Here is a 19834-nt window from a genome sequence, read left to right on the forward strand (position 1 = left end):
CCATTTTCGTTGAAATGCGAACCGTGAAGTTCAATGTCTCGTTCGCTGACTAGCATTTTAGCGACCGTCAATAAAAGAGCAGCAATAAAAAAAGGAATTTCTTGAGGAAGATATTAGACTGCATTAAAGAATTTAATCCTCTTATCCTCTGAAAATTTTAATTCAGCGCGATATCTCAATCAAGATATTGGTTTTCTTATTGCTGTTCTTTGATTGACGGTCGTTGAAATACTAGTCGTCGAACGAGACATCGAACATCGCGGGTCGCACTTCAACTATTATGCAAGGTATATATTTACGTCGTATAAACAATATATAACAATTCTCGCGTGCTATGATCAGAGGCTAACTGCTCCAATCTTTAGCCAAGGCGAGTTCTACTAGAGATCCTTAGCACGACGTTTCTTGCTAGCCCCGCAAACATCGAACTTCAGTACGACGTCAGGCGTTTTCCGTCAAACTTTCGTCATTTAGCAAGGCGTCATAACGAAGTTGTTGCTGGAAGAGCCGCCATATTGAAATTCATTGATGCTAAGTGTTTCTCGGTGTTTACGGGCGTGTTTCTGGGCCTGATCCCTAGCAGTAAGCAGTAAACCTGATGCTAAAGGTCTCTGATGTGTTTGTTTGTACCTCAAGTTATTTTCTCGGAGTAAAAAACATACGGTAGGCCGCCCTCTCATGCTCCAGTTGCTACGCACGAATGAGATCACAGTCTAAAAACAGTTGACACTAAATCAGACACATTAAAGCTACCGATATGTTATCTTTTTTGCGCTACCAATTCAACTTTAGAGTGGCCTGAGCCGAGTTCGTGCTCCTGGTACACTAACGTAGCGCTACAAACAGCAAACTACAGCGTACATCCGTCACACCTTACTTTTCGACCGCTAATCAGTGATTGGTGGAATGGGCAAAGAGAGGAAAGGGGGAAGGTGGAAAGAGAAGGGGGGGGGGGGGGGGGGGCGAAAAGGGGGAAAGAGAAAGGTGGAAATGGGGGAAGGGGAAAGAGAACCGGCTGGTAGAAAAAGCGGGACTGCCTAGCAGTTGCGCGCTTTCCTAAATGTGCCCTTCAGGGAAACTTTCCCGATTTTAGTTTGAAATGCCATCATCCACGCAGAGAAAACTAGTTTGACTAAGAAGGCTAGTGGTAAAGTCTTACCTTGATCTGGTCAATAACGAGGAACATGTCCCAAGACATGTAGAAATCTAACTCGTCTAGTAGTTTAGGGTACGTTACTACTGTCTTGCCAAGGATCCGGTAAATCTTCACCATGAAAACATTGTGCACGTTAGTAAAATATGAATGAATGAATGAAGGAATTAAACAGGGTTATCATTTTAGGTTTTTGTCATGCTTATTCTCATGAATACAAAACACTTGGTTTAACCCGCATAACGGTTTATTCTCAAGCATTTGAATTCGAGGATAACGGAAGACATAGAGAAAAATTGTCTGTTTATCAGCGTGCAGAGATAGTAGCACGGCTAAAGATAGACAGACAGACACGTGAACGGACAGACAGACACGTGAACAGACAGATAGACAAGTGAAAAGACAGACAGACAGACACGTGAACAGACAGACAGACACGTGAACAGACAGACAGACACGTGAACAGACAGACAGACATACTTTACTGGTTCCCAGTGCTCCTATCGGTCTTGACGGTCTTCCCAGCAAACCAAGCTTACGGTTAACACCCAGTCTCTCGTATCCCTGAATGAAATAACGAAGTCAACCCAGGAAGAAGGGTTCGAAAACAAAGATGTGCATAATCAATCGCGAGGGAAATCTCGTGCAATGACAACAGCTATAAAGACTCCGACATGTGATGAAACTTTGCTCGTTACATTACTAGCGAGGGATGTCAAACGTAGCAACTTTTCTTGTAAAAAAACTACTTATAAATGTAAACGTAACTCAATTCCTGACAGTATTACAGGAAGAAGTCTTATCCATTTCATCGGCAGATAACGTCATTCAGGTCATGTTCACACTATGATCCTTATTGCGCTGAAAAGTAGACTATTGGTCGACATACGATGTCTCAACACACCGTTCCATTTTTGTGGTTGCACACGGCGCTGCGCGCAATAAGTTGCACCGAGTTTCCGGTCCTTAAATAATAATAATAATACATCAAAGCATTGCATGCAATACCAGAATGAGCTGAGACGGAGGCCAGATCTGAATAGGGTCTATCTGCTGTGGAGTTTGTGTCTCGATGCCAAATGTAGCAAGAATAGACTGCAAACTAGAGTGAAGAAAAGAATGGAGTTTAGTGAGTAATCAATAGCGAGATGAGTGGGTTGAGTGTGTTTTTTTTTGATCGACCGAGTGAGAGTATTCTTCAGAGAATTGAGAATCGTATGCATAGAATAAGTGTACTAATTAGAGTGTAATAGTCGGATAAATACGACATCTACATAAAATGCTTGTTTATGATTGGTCGATTGGCCGTGATTTTTTTCTTAATCCGTGCAATTAATTAATTTTCTGAAGTTGCTTATCAACGTAAACTTATTGATACTTACTTTCTACTCTCTGAGATGAGCGCTACTTGAACAACGAGATCCGTTTCTGCGACCTGGTGGAGAAAAAGGTAAAACAGAAAAAGTTAAAACATAAAAATTACAAAGACAACAACAACAACAAGGACAAAATCAACAAAAGTGTCATGCCACAAAAGGATTAAATCAAAGCTGTTATTACAGTTGAGCCGGTAATGAGATATTCTTTTGTTCAAAGAATCATACAAGTGAGGCTATCGGGTTGATACAATGCTTGTCGTATCATTAGCATCTCATTTGCATGCATCCATAATATCTGCTATAGAGGCTTTGCACCATCAGGTGATGGCAGCCATGACAGGAGGCACATCACGTGATGGTGCAAAGCCTCTATTGCAGCTAGTAGTATAGTTTCCATATGCAGTGCACCTCAGCCAAAATGAAATAAATGTTGGAGCATAAGAAAGCAGATGAAGCACATAGAAGCGAGAATTTGGTTTTCCCCATCGCCAGTCAACAACATGAAAGTTACCCATTGATTAGGTTTGATTGACGGCAGCAAAAATTTCAGCGTGTGGCTCTTAGGCATGAGTTCGCATGCTTATGAAAATTGCAGGGAAGCACGCAAGAGAAGTGTTACTGGAAAAGCAAGACACGTAGAGGAGTGCTTCTCAACACTTCTCGAGCGTTCTGCCTATTCCCAAGTGCATTATAACTGCATACAACACAGCAATCACGTTTCTTATCTTTTTTATGAAATACAAAATAGAATAGTTTTAATTTTGAATACGAAATAGAAATGGCTGTGTGCTCTCATAAACATTCGCCCTAACCAATCAGAACGCGATATTTATAACAGTTAGTTTTATAATGAAGTTTATATAGGCGACCAATTTGAATAACTGTTGTTCTAGACTGACTAGCCTCTCTTACACGTGAAAACGCTTTTGTGTTTCCACGTGAACGTGAGGCTAGTCAGTCCAGAACAATAGTTATTCAAACTGGTCGCCATATTTGGATTTGGCATATTGTACTCGCCGTAAAAGAGGAGTATCTGTCGCTGAAGTAACCGTATCTTCTTTTGTTGGACTGGAATAAATGTCTTCCTATGGGATCGATCTCATTCACGTCCAGTAGATTCTCAGCTAAAAATAGACATTATAATGTATTACCGCACTGACAGATTAAGTGATTTTCCCCCGCCAAAACCCTCTCCAAATCATCTTGAATATGAGACTAACGATAAAATACATTCAGTGCTGATCTCTGGGCTGATCTAGGTCAGGGCATGGCTAGCTCACAGATTGAACCCTGAAACAACCTCTGGGCTGATCTATGTCAGGGCATGGCTAACTCACAGATTGAACCCTGAAACAACCTCTGGGCTGATCAAAGTCAGGGCAAGGCTAACTCACAGATTGAACCTTGAAACAACCTCTGGGCTGATCAAAGTCAGGGCAAGGCTAACTCACAGATTGAACCTTGAAACAATCTCTGGGCTGATCAAAGTCAGGGCATGGCTAAATCACAGATTGAACCCTGAAACAACCTCTGGGCTGATCTAAGTCCGTGCACGGCTAACTCACAGAGAGCTAGAGAGCTAGGCTTTTTCGGACAGGAAAACAAGAGAAAAAGGAGAAAAGCACTGTGATGGTACGGTTCAACGTCAAACGCGAAACAATAGACCTGTTCTCTGAATATTGCCGGGTTTCACAACCAGTCCCTTCTGTTAACTATGTATTCGTACATTATTACTTCCCCGATATTCACTTCTTCTTCGCGAATAATTGTTTTAGTACTTTTAACAAAAGTGAATTTAATAAATAACAGAGGAAAAGGTTTGTTTTTATCGGCGAAAACGGCCCGTCGCCATTTTACAAAACTGCCTTCACTGCTAGGTGAATATAACAACATAAAACCTAAATTGTGACCAATGAGCGCGCCGGATTTGTTATATTCACTTGTGTAAAAATACTAAAATTGCCTAGCATTTTTTTCTTTCTTTCGTTTAGTTAGAAATTAGACTTCCTACCCAACCTGTAATATCTAGGACAGATGGTTATGAAAATATTTAATATCCTTGCGTTGGATCCCTTCTTAAATTTCCCAGAAATCTTCGAAACATGAAAGCGAGAGATTCGTTGTGAGCCACATACTTTTCCCGTAATACACTAAAACAGAACCAAGCTCTTCTGTCATCCATTCCCAACAATAGATATATCACAAGACAATTCTCTATATAATTGCTTAGTATTTTTGGTTTAGTCAGAGATTAGACCTCCTACCCAACCTGTAATATCTAGGACAGATGGTCGTCGAAGTATCTTTTAATATCCTTGCGTTCGATAATATAACAAATGTTTTTGGTGTCAGACTACTTTAATGAAGCGTTACTGAGAATGATTAGAAATTATTTACAGCGCTTCTCATTCACACGAGCAAACTCGTGAAAACAATTTTCGAGACATCATAGACTTTTGGTGGACGCCATGCAATCAAAGTGTTTACCAGCATTGTCGGAAAATACATTTACTGCAGTTTTCATAAACAAGCGAACTCTGTGTCTCTCAGTTGCACGCTGAAATATGGTTTTTCGCTGCCGTCAGTCAAAAATATGAAAGGTACCGACTGATTAGGTTTGATTGACGGCAGCAAAAAAACATATGTCAGCGTGCAGCTCGCAGACACAGAGTTCGCATGTCTATGAAAATCGCAGTAACGCTGCGCGGATTCAAAACAAAGGAAGAAAACAGTGTGACGAGCTTGTTTTTAAGATAATGAAATTTGAATATTACCATCTTGACAAGTTTTCGAAAGCAAATTGGCGGAAACCGAGCTTCTCACAAAATAAATACATAACTCGAAAACGTAAAAAAAAATATATATAAAAAAGATAGATATGAAGGTGTATATTGAAGTGGATACGCAGATACGCGGTGAAGAACACCACCCCTCCCCCTATAGATATGAAAGTGGATATTGCAGTGGATACGCGGATTTTTTCAAGATGTGAGATACCCGAAAATAAAATAAAGACGAAATGAACAGTGAGTTATTACAGTTTCTAAAGCAAACACAACAAACTTAATCAAGAGCAATCGTCGACTGCTAGCAAACATTGCCACAGAAAGAACTTTATTTATAGAATGGAAAATATTATCTATCGTGGAAATGGTAATGATGCTTTTTCATTTGCTTCAAGAATGACCCTGCAGTCGTGAGACAAATCAATAAGTACCACTGAATGTCCGATTACTATAATAACAGATTTCACATGCTTTTAACATTCGCAGCCGGAAGTTTTTCCTGGGTAAATTGGTTTTGAGTTAATTATTTTGAAGGCCAAATATATTCGAGTTCAGTAAGGAGTCATTTTGTCATTAGGAGATTGAAGGTGGAAGGGACAGGCTCGTTATCAGTTCAGCTCAAACCATGAACGGTTCGGACAACCTAACGCAAAGCAGTTTGTCGTGCTTCAGTGTACCCGATTCACATCTTGTACTAACCGTAAAGATAATGACCATCTTGTTAGTGGGTGGATTTGCTGTGTTTGGCAATATTTTGATCATCTTCCTCGCTGCCAGATTCACCTTGAAAAGGAACATCCATCATTTGATCATCAACATGGCCGCTTCAGATATTCTCGTTATCTTGTATTCGTATCACATCCACATTCGTTCTCTACTTCGTCTTCCCGATCACTGTGATCTTTGGGATAATGACGTTTTTGCCAACACCATATGTAGGGCGGCTTACTACTCCTTCGGCCATGCTTCCAAGTTTGTGACTTTGACTAGTCTACTGATAATAAGTGTGGAACGGTTCAGATCAACCAAGGTAACTGTACACAGAGTTCGTCCATACACGATGAAAAAACGTCTGGCACTAGTCTCTTGTTCTTGGCTGCTTCCCATGGGACTGTCTGCCCACATTGCTTGGTATTTCCAAATTGAACAGCAGAGCAAGACAGACTCAATAATATATTACGTTTTGTTTTGTTTTGTACAAGTTTGTGTTCTTCTTATGATGTGTTTAGTTGTGATATTTAATATCATGACTTCATTCAGACTTTGCAAATCACGTCGAACCTTCCGCGCAAGGCAATTTTACTGACGAACAGAATAGAACTAGAGAAAAACGAACAGCTAAGGCAGTGAAAATGGTGTTGTGTTCGCTTCTACTTTACACCTGTTGTTATCTTCCAAGTTTTCTCTATACCTTTTTTATAGCTTTCCACAATGCAGAAGTGTTTTCAGTATTACAGCCATATTCCAGTTGCACTATTGATTGGAACACGTTACGCTTTATTCTTGAATTTTTTTTTCTAGTCAACTCTTGCTTCAGTCCTTGTATTTACATTGTTTTCCTAACTGAATTCAGACAAGCAGCTAAAAGACTATTGCACTAGTAATAAATAGCACTGAACTTAGTAGTCTATTATGATAGAAAATAATTCTTGTACTATATACCATTCCCATGTACAAACAATGTAAAGTAAAATAAACTACGTATCACTAATGATAAATAAAAAAATAGCAATGAATAGCACTGAACTATTATGTTAGAAAATAACTTATTCTTGTACTATATATTATTCGCATGTACAAATAATGTAAAGTAAATAAACTACGTATCACTAATGATAAATACAAAATAGTAATGAATAGCACTGAACTTAGTAGTCTATTATGATGGAAAATAATTCTTGTATTATATATCATAACAAGAAAAAAATTCGAAATCGAAAAATTTTTTTTGGAATATTTATTTATATCATCTAGAGATGCCAAAACCGTAAAAAAATTCTAGACCTGATATACACTTTAAGAATTGAAGATCGCGCTCTTGCTAAGAACGGGGCACAAAGGAAAGACTGGTAGATTAAAAAAAGAAAATGTATTGTCTAAAAATATTCGAAAACCTACCCAACCTGTAATATCAGGAACAACCGGTTATAAAAATATTTTAATATATTCGCGTTAGACCCATGGTTGGGTCGTGACAAGAACTTTTGATGTTCTATTTTATTTCTCAAATAAAACATAAAACTGTTTTTAAAAAATCTCTCGTAATCGACTATTCTGGTAATAGACCACCTTCCTCAAGCGACCACTTTCTCAAATTTCTAATTTGTTCCTCATATAAAACTGTTTTTAGTCTTTCGTAAGCGACCACCTCTCTTAAGCGACCACCTTCTCAAATTTCTATTTTGTTTCTCATATAAAACTGTTTTTAGTCTTTCGTAAGCGACCACCTCTCTTAAGCGACCACCTTCTCAAATTTCTATTTTGTTTCTCATATAAAACTGTTTTTAGTCTTTCGTAAGCGACCACCTCTCTTAAGCGACCACCTTCTCAAATTTCTATTTTGTTTCTCATATAAAACTGTTTTTAGTCTTTCGTAAGCGACCACCTCTCTTAAGCGACCACGTTCTCAAATTCCTATTTTGTTTCTCATATAAAACTGTTTTTAGTCTTTCGTAAGCGACCACCTCTCTTAAGCGACCACCTTCTCAAATTCCTATTTTGTTTCTCATATAAAACTGTTTTTAGTCTTTCGTAAGCGACCACCTCTCTTAAGCGACCACTTCCCTTGAGCGACCATCTCAAATCCCTATTTTATTTCAGGGGAGGATTGAACCCTATCCGATCGCAAATTCACCGCTAGTTTAAAGTTTCAAAATGGCGTCCAAGCGTTCGCTTGTTTTGTTGATAAGAAAATAAGATAATTTTTACACATTCAAGAGCTTAATTACTATTTTTTCCAATAATAAAACATATGTAAAAGTTACTAAGTTTCTGAGAAATTTGGGACGTGTCAGCTGATTCGAAAATTACGAAATTTAAGTGTAGCGAAAATTTCATGTAATAAAGTAGCTCTTAGCCAATCTGAGAGGAAGAGGAAAATACTGGGTCGAGTTCGCATTACAGTGCATTTTGGGGCTGTTTTAAGTGACAAAATAGCCGCCATCTTGGAAATACGTTTCCTAAAACAGCCCCACAATGCACTGCAGTGCCAACTCGACCCAGTTTTTCTCTTCAACTCAGAGACTCTTTCTCAGAGAATATTCTTTTGTTTTGATATGCTTTGTTATCTGAAGTTAAGGTTGAATTAGAATGAAGTTATTCATTACGTCTATTTTCAAAATTACGCGACCTGTGTAGTTGGCACTTGAAAGGTATTTCTTGTGTTTTGGCTGCCGTCAATCAAACTTCGAGCGATTTGTTTTCATTCAAAAAAGCCCAAAATGATCTTAAAGTTTCAACCGTTTGAATATTACAGAAAGAAAGACAAGTTTACTTCGTTTCAGAATTTACAAAGCCAGGATTTCGCAAGAGCAAGCCGTTTTTTGTTTTGTTTTTGTTTTTGACGGCAGCCAAAACAAAGAAAACGAGACGAGTCGTGAGCAGCGCCGGTCGAGTAATTTTGAAAATAGGTGTAAATACTATTAAACGTCTTACCTAATAGTTCCATGATAATCAACAGAGACTGTCCCCACAAAAACAAATGATCGGAGTCGGAGGGAAGCCGGACTTGTGAGTGCGGTTTCCGTCGCTCAGCGTCGACGTATATCTTGGGAACAAAGTAGTATTTCGGAATGATATCGCCTGATTCGGTGCTTATCAATAGTCCATCTTGAAGCTTCCTCACGTAATACATGGCTGTTTCTTTGTCTTGTCTAAAGAGAGCTAAGCAAGGAAAGGGTACTGGTAAGATGGCGATTGATTTCCTAGACTAATTAATTGTTATGGGGGACAAAACCATGAGTTTTTGGCATAAGAAAAAATGATCTATATTTCTGTCCATAAGAACAATTCCTCTTGGAAATCAATGCAAGAGGTCTATTGTTAATAACTTTATTACAAAAGGTGTTTCAGTTGATTGCCGCTAATCAAGAGTGGTGTAGCGGTAGTGCACTCGCCTCTCAATTTTGGATCTCGGGTTAAAAACCAACCACGCCCTATTTCCAATGTTTGATGTCGGGTTTGAATTTCGATGGGAAACCTGTCCCGGGTTTTGAATTCAGCATTGATACTAACAGGGGAGAGCGGGAATGAATTCAAAACCTGGGACAGGTTTTCCATCGAAATTCAAACCCGACATCAAACAATAGAAATAGGGCGTGGTTGGTTTTTAAACCAGTTAAAACGCACGTGCTGGGGTTTGCATTGACCCTCGGTCTTGAATTTCAATGCAAACCCTCGCCCTAGTGTTTTAACCTTTATTTCGATTCCTGGACTTGGCATCACATGTTAGATCCTAGTTCTTTTCTCCTTTTTCTCCGGTTTTCCTCTCTCCGAAAAACCTAACTCTTTATTTTCCAACTGAACCTGTTAGTCAGCCATGCCCTGACTTTAAACACTCCGAGGTTGTTTCAGGGTCGTGTAATGGTATATAGTTCAATTGCCTTTCTGACTTAGATCAGCCCATAGGTTGTTTCAGGGCTGTATCTGTGAGTTAACCATGCCCTGACTTTGATCAGCCCAGAGGTTGTTTCAGGGTTCAATCTGTGAGTTAGCCTTGCCCTGACGTAGATCAGCCCAGAGGTTGTTTCACGATTCAATCTGTGAGTTAGCTGTGCCCTCATAAACGAGAACTCAGCCGCTGTTTCATCGTTATTTTTATTCTTGCCCCCAAGAATACAACTCACCATCCATCGCGAGATATACAAAGAAGATCGGCCATTCACATTCAATGCCATCGAATAACTGGGGAAAAAAGGGAAAATAGACTGTTAGAACAAAATCACAGAGCATACTAACTTCGTATGAGTGACGAAACTAACAACGAAGGCGTAGCCGAACAGAGGAGTTTTCGTATGACTGTGAAAAATTTGGTTTCGTATTTGTGATGATGAACGTGGTGTTTTCTAGAACTTTGATTGGCGCATTTTCTTCCGTGCAATTTGGTTGGTCTGTCAGTGCCGTGACATTGGCGTGACCGTGTCCACGCCAAGTTTATATCGTGTTTCGAGCAATTGATTGGATGAAAAGTAAATTCTCATGCAATGTGATTGGTCTAGCGTATCCCTTGCTTTGTCACGTCTGTGTTCGTACCGTGAACTTTTCCCGGTCATACGAAAACTGCTCTAACAGTACCGTAGCACAGACATCGTGCTATAACTGCATCCCATTCGAGTATTTTTATTGGATAAGCTGTAATCTTGGATTTGATTGGCTTGATTAATGCTTCTATTTCACACAGCTCGATAATGCACAGCCATTCCAACTCGATCCAGTTTTATTCTCAACCTCGGAATGGGTAGCGAAAGGTAATTATTCGGGAAGCGTTACAAATAAAGGGTGAGATGGTTTGGCGAATGGCACGTGATATTAGCATCACTGACGTACTTCTAATTCACGCTTCTCGTAATATCTTCTGTTCCTGTTTTCCAGTACGCATCGATATCCATCCCTCATGTAACGCTTCAAGCCATATTTACCCTGCAAAAAAAAGATGATTTTGGTAAGAGACACGTTAATGCCGAAAACAGAGACAACAGACCCCTTGATATTATTGGTAAGAGACACGTGAATGCCGAGAACAGAGACAACAGACCCCTTGATATTATTGGTAAGAGACACGTGAATGCCGAGAACAGAGACAACAGACCCCTTGATATTATTGGTAAGAGACACGTGAATGCCGAGAACAGAGACAACAGACCCCTTGATATTATTGGTAAGAGACACGTGAATGCCGAGAACAGAGACAACAGACCCCTTGATATTATTGGTAAGAGACACGTGAATGCCGAGAACGGAGACGACAGACCGCTTGCATGTGACGTCAAAGGAGCTCAATTTGGAGGACAAAACAAAAGTGAATTCCAATCTTCTGAGAATTGAAAACCTATTGTTTTGCCCTCCAAATTGAGCTGCATTTCTACGTACTACTAGGGGTATAGCCTCTATGATCAATATTCAATAATTAGGCCCGCAGCATAAACGGTTTACATATATATGTATGTATGTATGTATACCCATGTTTGGTAGCAGACCCAAGGAAGGTAGAGGAGCCTACAGTAAATACGGAGAACGTAGGCATTACTCCATATATAAGGTTGGTGAAGGTTTAGTGGCATGTTGCAGTTGTTTACCAAACTTGAAAAATATTATATTCATATGTAAATAGTGTCAGCAAAGAAGAAAATAAGCAAGAAAATAAAGTTGCAGAAAAAGTTTGGGAAACTGAATTCCATATCGTTGTGAACTGTCACTAATTGGATTCAAATCGCGCATAGTGTATTTTGGGCCTGGTAGTCAAGAAATGACATGTAACATTTGATCAACCGTTTTTTGAAATAGTTGTGTAAGCATGGTACAAGTTGTGTTGTAATGATAATAGGTAATAACTGATGATGACTGATGATGATGCTGTCTGATGACGATGATGAATTATGATGATGACTGATAATGATGATGGCTGATGATGATGACTGATAATGATGATGATGATGACTGAAGATGATGATGACTGACGATGATGATGATTGATAAAGATGATGATGACTGAAGATGATGATGACTGATGATGATGACTGATAATGATGACTGACGGTAATGATGATGATGACGCTGTCTGATGACTGATAATGATGATGACTGAGAATGATGCTGTCTGATAACTGATGATGATGACTGATAATGATGATGACTGATGATGATGCTGTCTGATGACCGATGCCGGATGATGATGACCGATGATGATGACTGATGATGACCGATGATGACGATGACTGGTGGTGATGATGACTGATGATGATGATGCTGTCTGATGACCGATGATGACGATGACTGGTGATGATGATGATGACTGATGATGATGTCTGAATATGATGATGACTGATGATGATGATTGATGATCATAAGGTGGAGGATAATGATATGACGATGATAATATGACGATAGTAATAATGATGATGATGACTGATGACGATGATGATGATCATAAGGATGGTTACAAAATTTAATGATGATAATAATGATATAGCAACCATGATCTAGATACTAGTATCTATATTACCTCCAGTTTTTCCTTGACTTGGGCCTGAGCCTTGAGCCGTAGTTCACTATCATCAACAGCAAAGCAAGGGAAACCAGTGATCATAAGCATGGAGGCATCTGTTACCCTAGATGACGAGGCTACAGGCAGCAGGGAGTGAAGAATAGTACTGTTCCTGTTATGTGCATCAGGGTCTACATAGATCACAGACGATGATGTACCCTATATTGGCAAAATTAAAAAATAGGGCAGTTTTTAACTCGTGGATACAAGAAGCATAGAAACGAGCTATTGTTAAGAATGGGAAACTTGTGGTCTTCAAATATTTGGTACAGTGTCGTAACGAGAGATGGAGGGAGCGACCCCGTCTTGGCGAGAACGTTTTTTTAAAGTTCGCTAAAACCATCGAAAGGATCATTTAGTCATTTATCTAGACAGAGAAAGATTCATTGGATTTATCATTTAATCATTGCATATAAGCATGGGCTGCTAAAGTGCCCCGCCTCACCGCTGTAGTCCTGGGTTCGAGTCCCAATCTTTTCTAATTTTCCCAATAGAGATTCTGCACCACCACGTGACTGCAGCCATGTTAGATGGCAGGAACAATCGTTTTACATAAGAATTCAATTCCCGAGAGCAAAGGGATTTTATTGTTCTGCCATCTAACCACAGGCAGCCCAAGCAATATTATCGGTCGGGCACGTGATGATGCAAATCCTCTATTCAGACCACGTGCCATTCCCTCGAGAATAAAATTATTCGTTTGAGTTGTATCCATATTAACGACTCTTGAAACTCCAGTGTATGCGGGCTTAGCCTTGAATCCAGGTGTTGCTTGTTTTGTTATTCTAATTTTTTTTTTACCGACCTCAGAAATGAAGCCAACATATGCTGCAGTTTTAAGAGTCGTCAATTTCATGTTGTCTCATGCACAACTGTTAAACAAAGAAATGATACTCAAGGGAATGACAAACATTACGCTCAAGGTAGAGGAGCAAATTACATATTTTATTAAAAAAAAAAACAATTAACAAAAAATTAAGAATAAAAGAACAATTTTGGATGCAGAGATAAAGCTTTGTTACTGTTGTAGAGAAATTCAATTATAAAATAACTGTTTTAAATCTCGCGTTCTGATCGCTTGGGAACGTGTGCTTTATGAGAGCACACGGCACACGCGTGCACTTTCAGTTGCGTCATTCCTGGAATTTGTATTTTATAAAAATTGGGATAGAGTGCATGAAACGCAACCGTGAAAAAGTTAACTAACATAACTGAACAAATTAGTACAACGTTTTGCAGGTCTACGGTTAACACTCGAGAAGTGTCGAGAAGCACTGCGCTATGCGTCGTGCTTTACAACTGCACACAGCAAGCGCGCGCGTTTTCTATTTCTTCAATATCGACTTACTGAGCTACCATAGAGATTAAAGCCATTGAGGGTCTCTAAAGCTGCTTTAGCCATCCCTATGGACCTGGAAAACAGAATAGAAGATATCTTAAAACTATACAATATATGCTCAGTCCTAAATAATGTTTCAGTGAGAATAGAGGCTTAGCACCATCACATGATGGAAACCATGACAGGAAGCAGGTAAGACTTGCACTAACAGGTCACGTGACTCTACCTCCCTTAAGACAAGCAGCTGTGTTAAAATGAACATCCGGAATGAAAAGAGCACCTCGATATTAGTAGAGTGGCGGAGTTTTAGCTTATGACAAGCGAGAAGGGGAAATGGCATTAAATATAAAATCAAATACTTTATAAGGATTTGTATGGGAAAATACGCTGAATGGCAAGAGGTTGCCAGCCAACGCTTTTCCCATACAAATCCTGATAAAGTGTTTGATTTTATATTTAATGGCATTTCTCCTATAGTCAATATTAGGAGCTGAAACTTCTCCCTCTTACTAATGTTGAGCTGCTCTTTTCATTTCTAAAGTTCGTTTTCACACAACTGCTCGTTTTTGAGGTAGGGTCACGTGACCTGTTAGTGCAAGTCGCCTATTGATTGGTCTAATCTGATTTACATGAGAAAGAATTCAGTTTCTTATGGCTGCCATCACGTGATGGTGCAAAGCCTCCATAGTAATAACATGTGAGAAGATGCATGCATGCGTACTAGTAAGAAGGTCATTTTGTGGAGTAAAAGATATTGGTATTCAACAAGAAATGGGCCTAAGTGGAAAAAGTACCCATTTCGGCAACATGCAAGAAATGATTTTTAAAATGTACCTTACCAACATGACCTTAGTGCAAACCTTACAATAAATGGCCCTATTGCAACAATGTACCACACACAAATGGCCCCAGGTCCAACAAATATTTGCATACTCACATCGCATTCAGTTCCTTGTGTCCTACATTTTCTTTACTCCCTCTTTCCCATGTTCCATAGTCTGGTGTTCTGTAGGCACGTTCAATGTAATACACAAGGTTTTGGATGAAGTTTACTTCATCACTGGTATAAATGATCTGTAAGAAGAAGGTCACAATGTATTACAGTGCGTTTCGCCAGGACAAACTTTTCCCTTGGTTTCACCTAACTTTTGACGAGATACCGATCCCGCATTCATTATTCTACCTCCCTAGTTACTGTTGCTATGTCTGACAAGCTAAAATTTGTTTTTGACATAAAGCATGGAACAGTAATTATTGCTGAAAATTGGAAAAATGTCTGTAGTAGAATCAATGCATTCTAAAGGTAACGCCTTACTCAATATTTTCAATATTGATTCTACATCAAGTGAATAGTTGAATGATAAAATAGTTTTACATGATTTGAGTGATGCATCTTGAAGATATCAAGGTATATACTTCATTGTAGTCATTATTAAATATACAAAACATTTCTGGGGCAGTAAAATATCCTGTATGAAACATCAATGTCTTGCTCAGGGTTTATAGAAAGGTTATTGCAAAATTGCTTTCTACCTAATAATACTCGGTGTTTCAATTTACAAATGAGAACAAATAAACTGAGATGCCTATAATGACGTCATGCCATTAACATATTTGAAGTACAAACCTTGATATCTTCAAGATGCATAACTCAAATCATGTTTCGAAATGACATTTTTGTATGAAAATGACATGTATTGAAATGACATGTATTGAAACAACATGTATTAAAAGCGATATGTATTGAAACAACCAGTTACCTTGCCCACTATTCATAAAGCATGGCTATTTTTAATACTTGCAATGAATGAACATTTTCTATTTTACCTGTAACCCAGATGCGATCATTTGTGCTAATGTTAATAAATATAGAGACACCACATCAATCTAAGGGAATAAAGAATTGAATATTTGAAATACAATTTGAGATACAGAACAGTTTTCTGTTTTAGATACTCTGGACTGATTTAACATGAGGGATACTGAGATGCTATGCTATCTTGCGTCCTCTCATCAACCCAAGTGTTTAGGTCAGAGTATCTACTGACAGTCAAATGGAAAACTGGGTTGTATTTCTTAGATATGTACCTGTAGGTGTGGGTATTCCACGTCAGCCTGGTATAAAGCATCTCCAGTGTTAATATCAAAGATAACATGCAGTGAGTTTTCACTTCTTTGATTCCGTTTGAAGAGCTCCAACTGTCAATTCAAAACACAAGATGTCCGAAATACCATGAGTTATCAGCTGAAATATTATGTGCATCTTCATATATATAGCCCCCCAACACCCTCCCCCCCCCCCACTATTAAGCCATGTAAAATATGTATTCATGTTTATATTATAAGTAATTGACTGCCAGCCAACACACATGAACACTGACAACTATTAATCCTTTTTTGTTGTTTGTTTTAATGGCATGATTATTAATAGTAAGACCATTTTACCGATACGGGGGCCAACTTGAATTCAATTGTTTCGATTTAAAGACATTATGGGATGCCGAGTGGGCAAATATTGGAAAATTTATAGACTACACAGCTGTCAGGATGTCTTTTATATACTGTAATCTTACGATTTTCAATAAGAAGCATATTTAAAAAGCGATTGAAGTTTGAACAATACTTTAGACAACAAGACTTCAATTTATTATTTGACTTCATAGTTATCAGCTGTAACAATATCAATCATTTGCGGTACTTGCTTACTTTGCTTGACTGTCTCATATAACAGAAGAGTATCCCTCGCATACATTTGACAGCACTCTGCTGTAGTTCATAGTTCCTTCCCTGGCTATCATCCATGTGCCTAAACATGTGTATATGAGAGAAACCGTGTTAGTATTAAGTCTAGTTATGGCAACAGGCTTACTTTGATTAACAACAATTAAGTTAACTTTTAAAATGTTTTTCATGTATCTCAAAGGTTTGCAAATTAACAAAAACATAGATCTTATTGAACCCTGAAACAATCTCTGGGCTGATCTAAGTTAGGGCAAGGCTAACTCACAGATTAAGCCCTGAAACAACCTCTGGGCTGATCTATGTACACAGGGCATGGCCAACTTACAAATGGAACCCTGAAACAGCCTCTGGGCTGACCTATGTTACGGCATGGCTATAATGAACAGATAGAACCTTGGAACAGCCTCTAAGCTGATCTAAGTCAGGGCATGACTAACTCAGAAATTTAACTCTTAAAACACAGGGAGCCTTTTTAGAATACAAAGAGTAAAAAAATCAATAAAAAATGCACTAGGACTGCACTCGTCTTTGTTTTCCTATTTAATTCCCCTTTTACAACTAGTATTCTTATAAAATACATTTCAGGTCCAGGAATACAACCTTAGACTGCAGAGGTGATAGATGAGTACACTACCACTACAACACCCTCGATTCTCAAGGGTGTTAATATATTATATGTACAATGAAACATTTCTTTAATTATTTTTTAATTATTTATTTTACCTAAATGCCAGTGCAAGTGCCCATATTGCCTTAGCACAGTATATGTTTTCCCTGACATGACTTTCCCTTGCTTTCTGCTTGTCATCTGTCTTGGGGTACAGTGGAAACAAACCAATGCTGCCGCTTTGATACTGAAGAATTTGATTTTTGACTGAAAGTTAAATTGAGATGTAATTGTTTGATTGGAAGGTTCAGGAAAATATAATTGCTGCACCAATAAAATAGAATATTAAACACATCAAGCTTTAATCAATTTTATTGAACCCTTAAATAACCTCCGGGATGATCTAAGTCAGGGTAGAGCAAACTTGCAGATTGAACCAGGCTGAAACAACCTCTGGACTGATTTAAGTCAGGAAACAGTTAACTCACAGATCAAATGCTGAAACAGTCTAAGGGGTGATCTAAGTAAAGGCATGGCTAACTCATAGATCGAACCCTAAAGCAACCTCAAGGATGATCTACAGTACATGTAAGTAAGGGCACAGCTAACTCACAGATCAAACCCTAAAACAACCTCTGGGCTGATATATGTACACAGGGCATGGCCAACTCACAAATGGAACCCTGAAACAGCCTCTGGGTTGATCTAAGTCAGGGCATGGGTAACTCACAGATGGAACCCTGAAACAGTCTCTGGGCTGATTAAAGTCAGGATGACTAACTCAAAGCTTAGACCCTGAGACAACCCTCTTGGCTGATCTAGGTCAGGGTAGAGCAAATTAAACTCCCAGATTGAACCGGGCTGAAACAACCTCTGAACTGATCTAAGTCAAGGCATTATAGCTATCTAACAGATCCAATTTAAAATTAATTGGTCATATTGGTTTTGAGGAGGTAAGAGAAAAAAATAACTAACATGGAGAAAGACTCCCAAATCATGAAAGATACCTATATTCAAGACCCCAGAGGTGAGAGGCAATACTCCATTTTACAGTTCTGTTCAGCGATCACAAATAATAGTTTCAAGCCTAGGTTGGAGTTGCCGCGCATGACATATAAAGTATAGTTTTGCTATGCGCGGAAACTCCAGCCCCGACTTGGAACTATTATTCTTAGTTACTGAACAGAACTGTAAAATGGAGTATTGCACTACCCCTACAGACATGACTGTCACTTGGGTACTTTCTACTCCCAGGGGGGGGGGGGGGGGTGGAACTTTCTTGAAAAGTGGGTAGGTGTGCTCGACGGACCTGTTAGGGTCGACAATGAGACCTCGCATACCTTTTATGTTCTCCGGCTATTAACTCCCGGCTGACTTTTAGGGTCAGATTTGTTCGTTTTGAAAGATATCAAGCGTAATACAAGAATAATATGGTTGGAAACGTAGTCATTTTAGATGTGGTCGTACCTTTTAGGGACTGAAATCAGCATCTCAGTTAATTTATGTCAGATTTTAGAGCTAAAATTCCAGCACCGAGACAGAGCTAGGAATTCGGAAAAAAAAATGCAAGATTTAAAGCTTTATTGTGGTAGATACCTCTGTAGTAGAATCTTTCAAGCAGTAGGTGTTTCTCCTGGTCTTCTACCCTCGTAGAACCGCCAACCCATTCCATTTTTTTCTTTAGTTTTATTTTTGAAATTCTACGACATTTTCACCTCATTTTCCGCCATCTTGTTTACCTTGATCTCCCGCGGTGTATTGTGGGTAGCCAAGATTTTTGCAGACGTGACGTATTTCCGCCGGAAGCTAGCCTCTCAGACTTCGACAGGCTCAAGAAGACTAAGACCCAAGAAATATTCGTTGCAATTTATTCAATTTCACCTTATATCTCTCTACTAATTCCCATAGATTCCCTTAAGCTTATACCACAGGTATGTGGGGGAAAAAATCCTAAAAACGGGCTAAATTCAAAAAATAAACACACAGAACGAAAGAAGTGCCATTTCTCAATGAAAAGGTAAAATGTCGAGGGTTTATTTCACGTTTCAATTATTTTATTGAAATTTTTGAAGAATTCCCATACGTTTCCTCATAACATGACACCACAGAAACCATGCTTGGGCTACCTGTGCTTTTACCGGAGGGCGAAGTTTCAGCTCGAAATGTTGATCACAGAAGAAACATGACATTAAGGTAGCTCCATATAGTTAAAAGGCTTTTGAGGTACATGTTACATATTGCTGTATTAAAAAAAAAAACAAAGTATGTTTTGACCCTTTTTTGCGCATTGTACTAATATTAGTAAATCAAGGTTTCAGTTTTTACAAAAAATATCACATGACGGGTCGCCATAGCAACGTAACGTTAGTCTTAATTGAGGCTTTTTTGTAATAAAAAAAATTAAAGCTCGAGTTTTTCGCGGTGAATTTTTTTTCTAAATTTGTTAAGTGAAATCATACTACTTATTTCATCATTTGACAGCGCGACTTAAGTATCCCAACGACAGAACCTTAGATTTAACGCAATTTCTGTCTTTTCACAATTAAAAACATTCTGTCGTTAGAACT

General features: G+C 38.7%; 1 protein-coding gene across 1 annotated transcript in view; it reads right to left on the bottom strand.

The window, feature by feature from the left end:
• Window positions 1-19000, bottom strand: part of LOC116306165 (phosphorylase b kinase regulatory subunit beta) — a 31981-nt gene extending 12981 nt beyond the window's left edge. Inside the window, exons 1-17 of the mRNA XM_089034305.1 lie at window positions 18864-19000; window positions 17384-17534; window positions 16625-16724; window positions 16007-16117; window positions 15746-15805; window positions 14856-14992; window positions 13928-13991; window positions 12538-12738; window positions 10863-10955; window positions 10163-10220; window positions 8973-9200; window positions 3550-3656; window positions 2536-2588; window positions 2162-2255; window positions 1634-1717; window positions 1160-1264; window positions 631-713 (exon numbers count right to left, since the gene is read on the bottom strand). Of these exons, the coding sequence (XP_088890431.1) occupies window positions 631-713; window positions 1160-1264; window positions 1634-1717; window positions 2162-2255; window positions 2536-2588; window positions 3550-3656; window positions 8973-9200; window positions 10163-10220; window positions 10863-10955; window positions 12538-12738; window positions 13928-13991; window positions 14856-14992; window positions 15746-15805; window positions 16007-16117; window positions 16625-16724; window positions 17384-17534; window positions 18864-18939 (1805 nt within the window). The 5' untranslated portion in view covers window positions 18940-19000. The remainder of the gene's footprint in view (window positions 1-630; window positions 714-1159; window positions 1265-1633; window positions 1718-2161; window positions 2256-2535; window positions 2589-3549; window positions 3657-8972; window positions 9201-10162; window positions 10221-10862; window positions 10956-12537; window positions 12739-13927; window positions 13992-14855; window positions 14993-15745; window positions 15806-16006; window positions 16118-16624; window positions 16725-17383; window positions 17535-18863) is intronic.
• Between the last annotated feature and the right edge of the window lie 834 nt (window positions 19001-19834).

This window comes from Actinia tenebrosa, unplaced genomic scaffold (assembly GCF_029948245.1).
Source record: "Actinia tenebrosa isolate PJP-AT-01 unplaced genomic scaffold, QUT_ActTen_1.0 PGA_scaffold2__45_contigs__length_23673736, whole genome shotgun sequence".
NCBI classification, from domain to species: Eukaryota; Metazoa; Cnidaria; class Anthozoa; order Actiniaria; family Actiniidae; genus Actinia; species Actinia tenebrosa.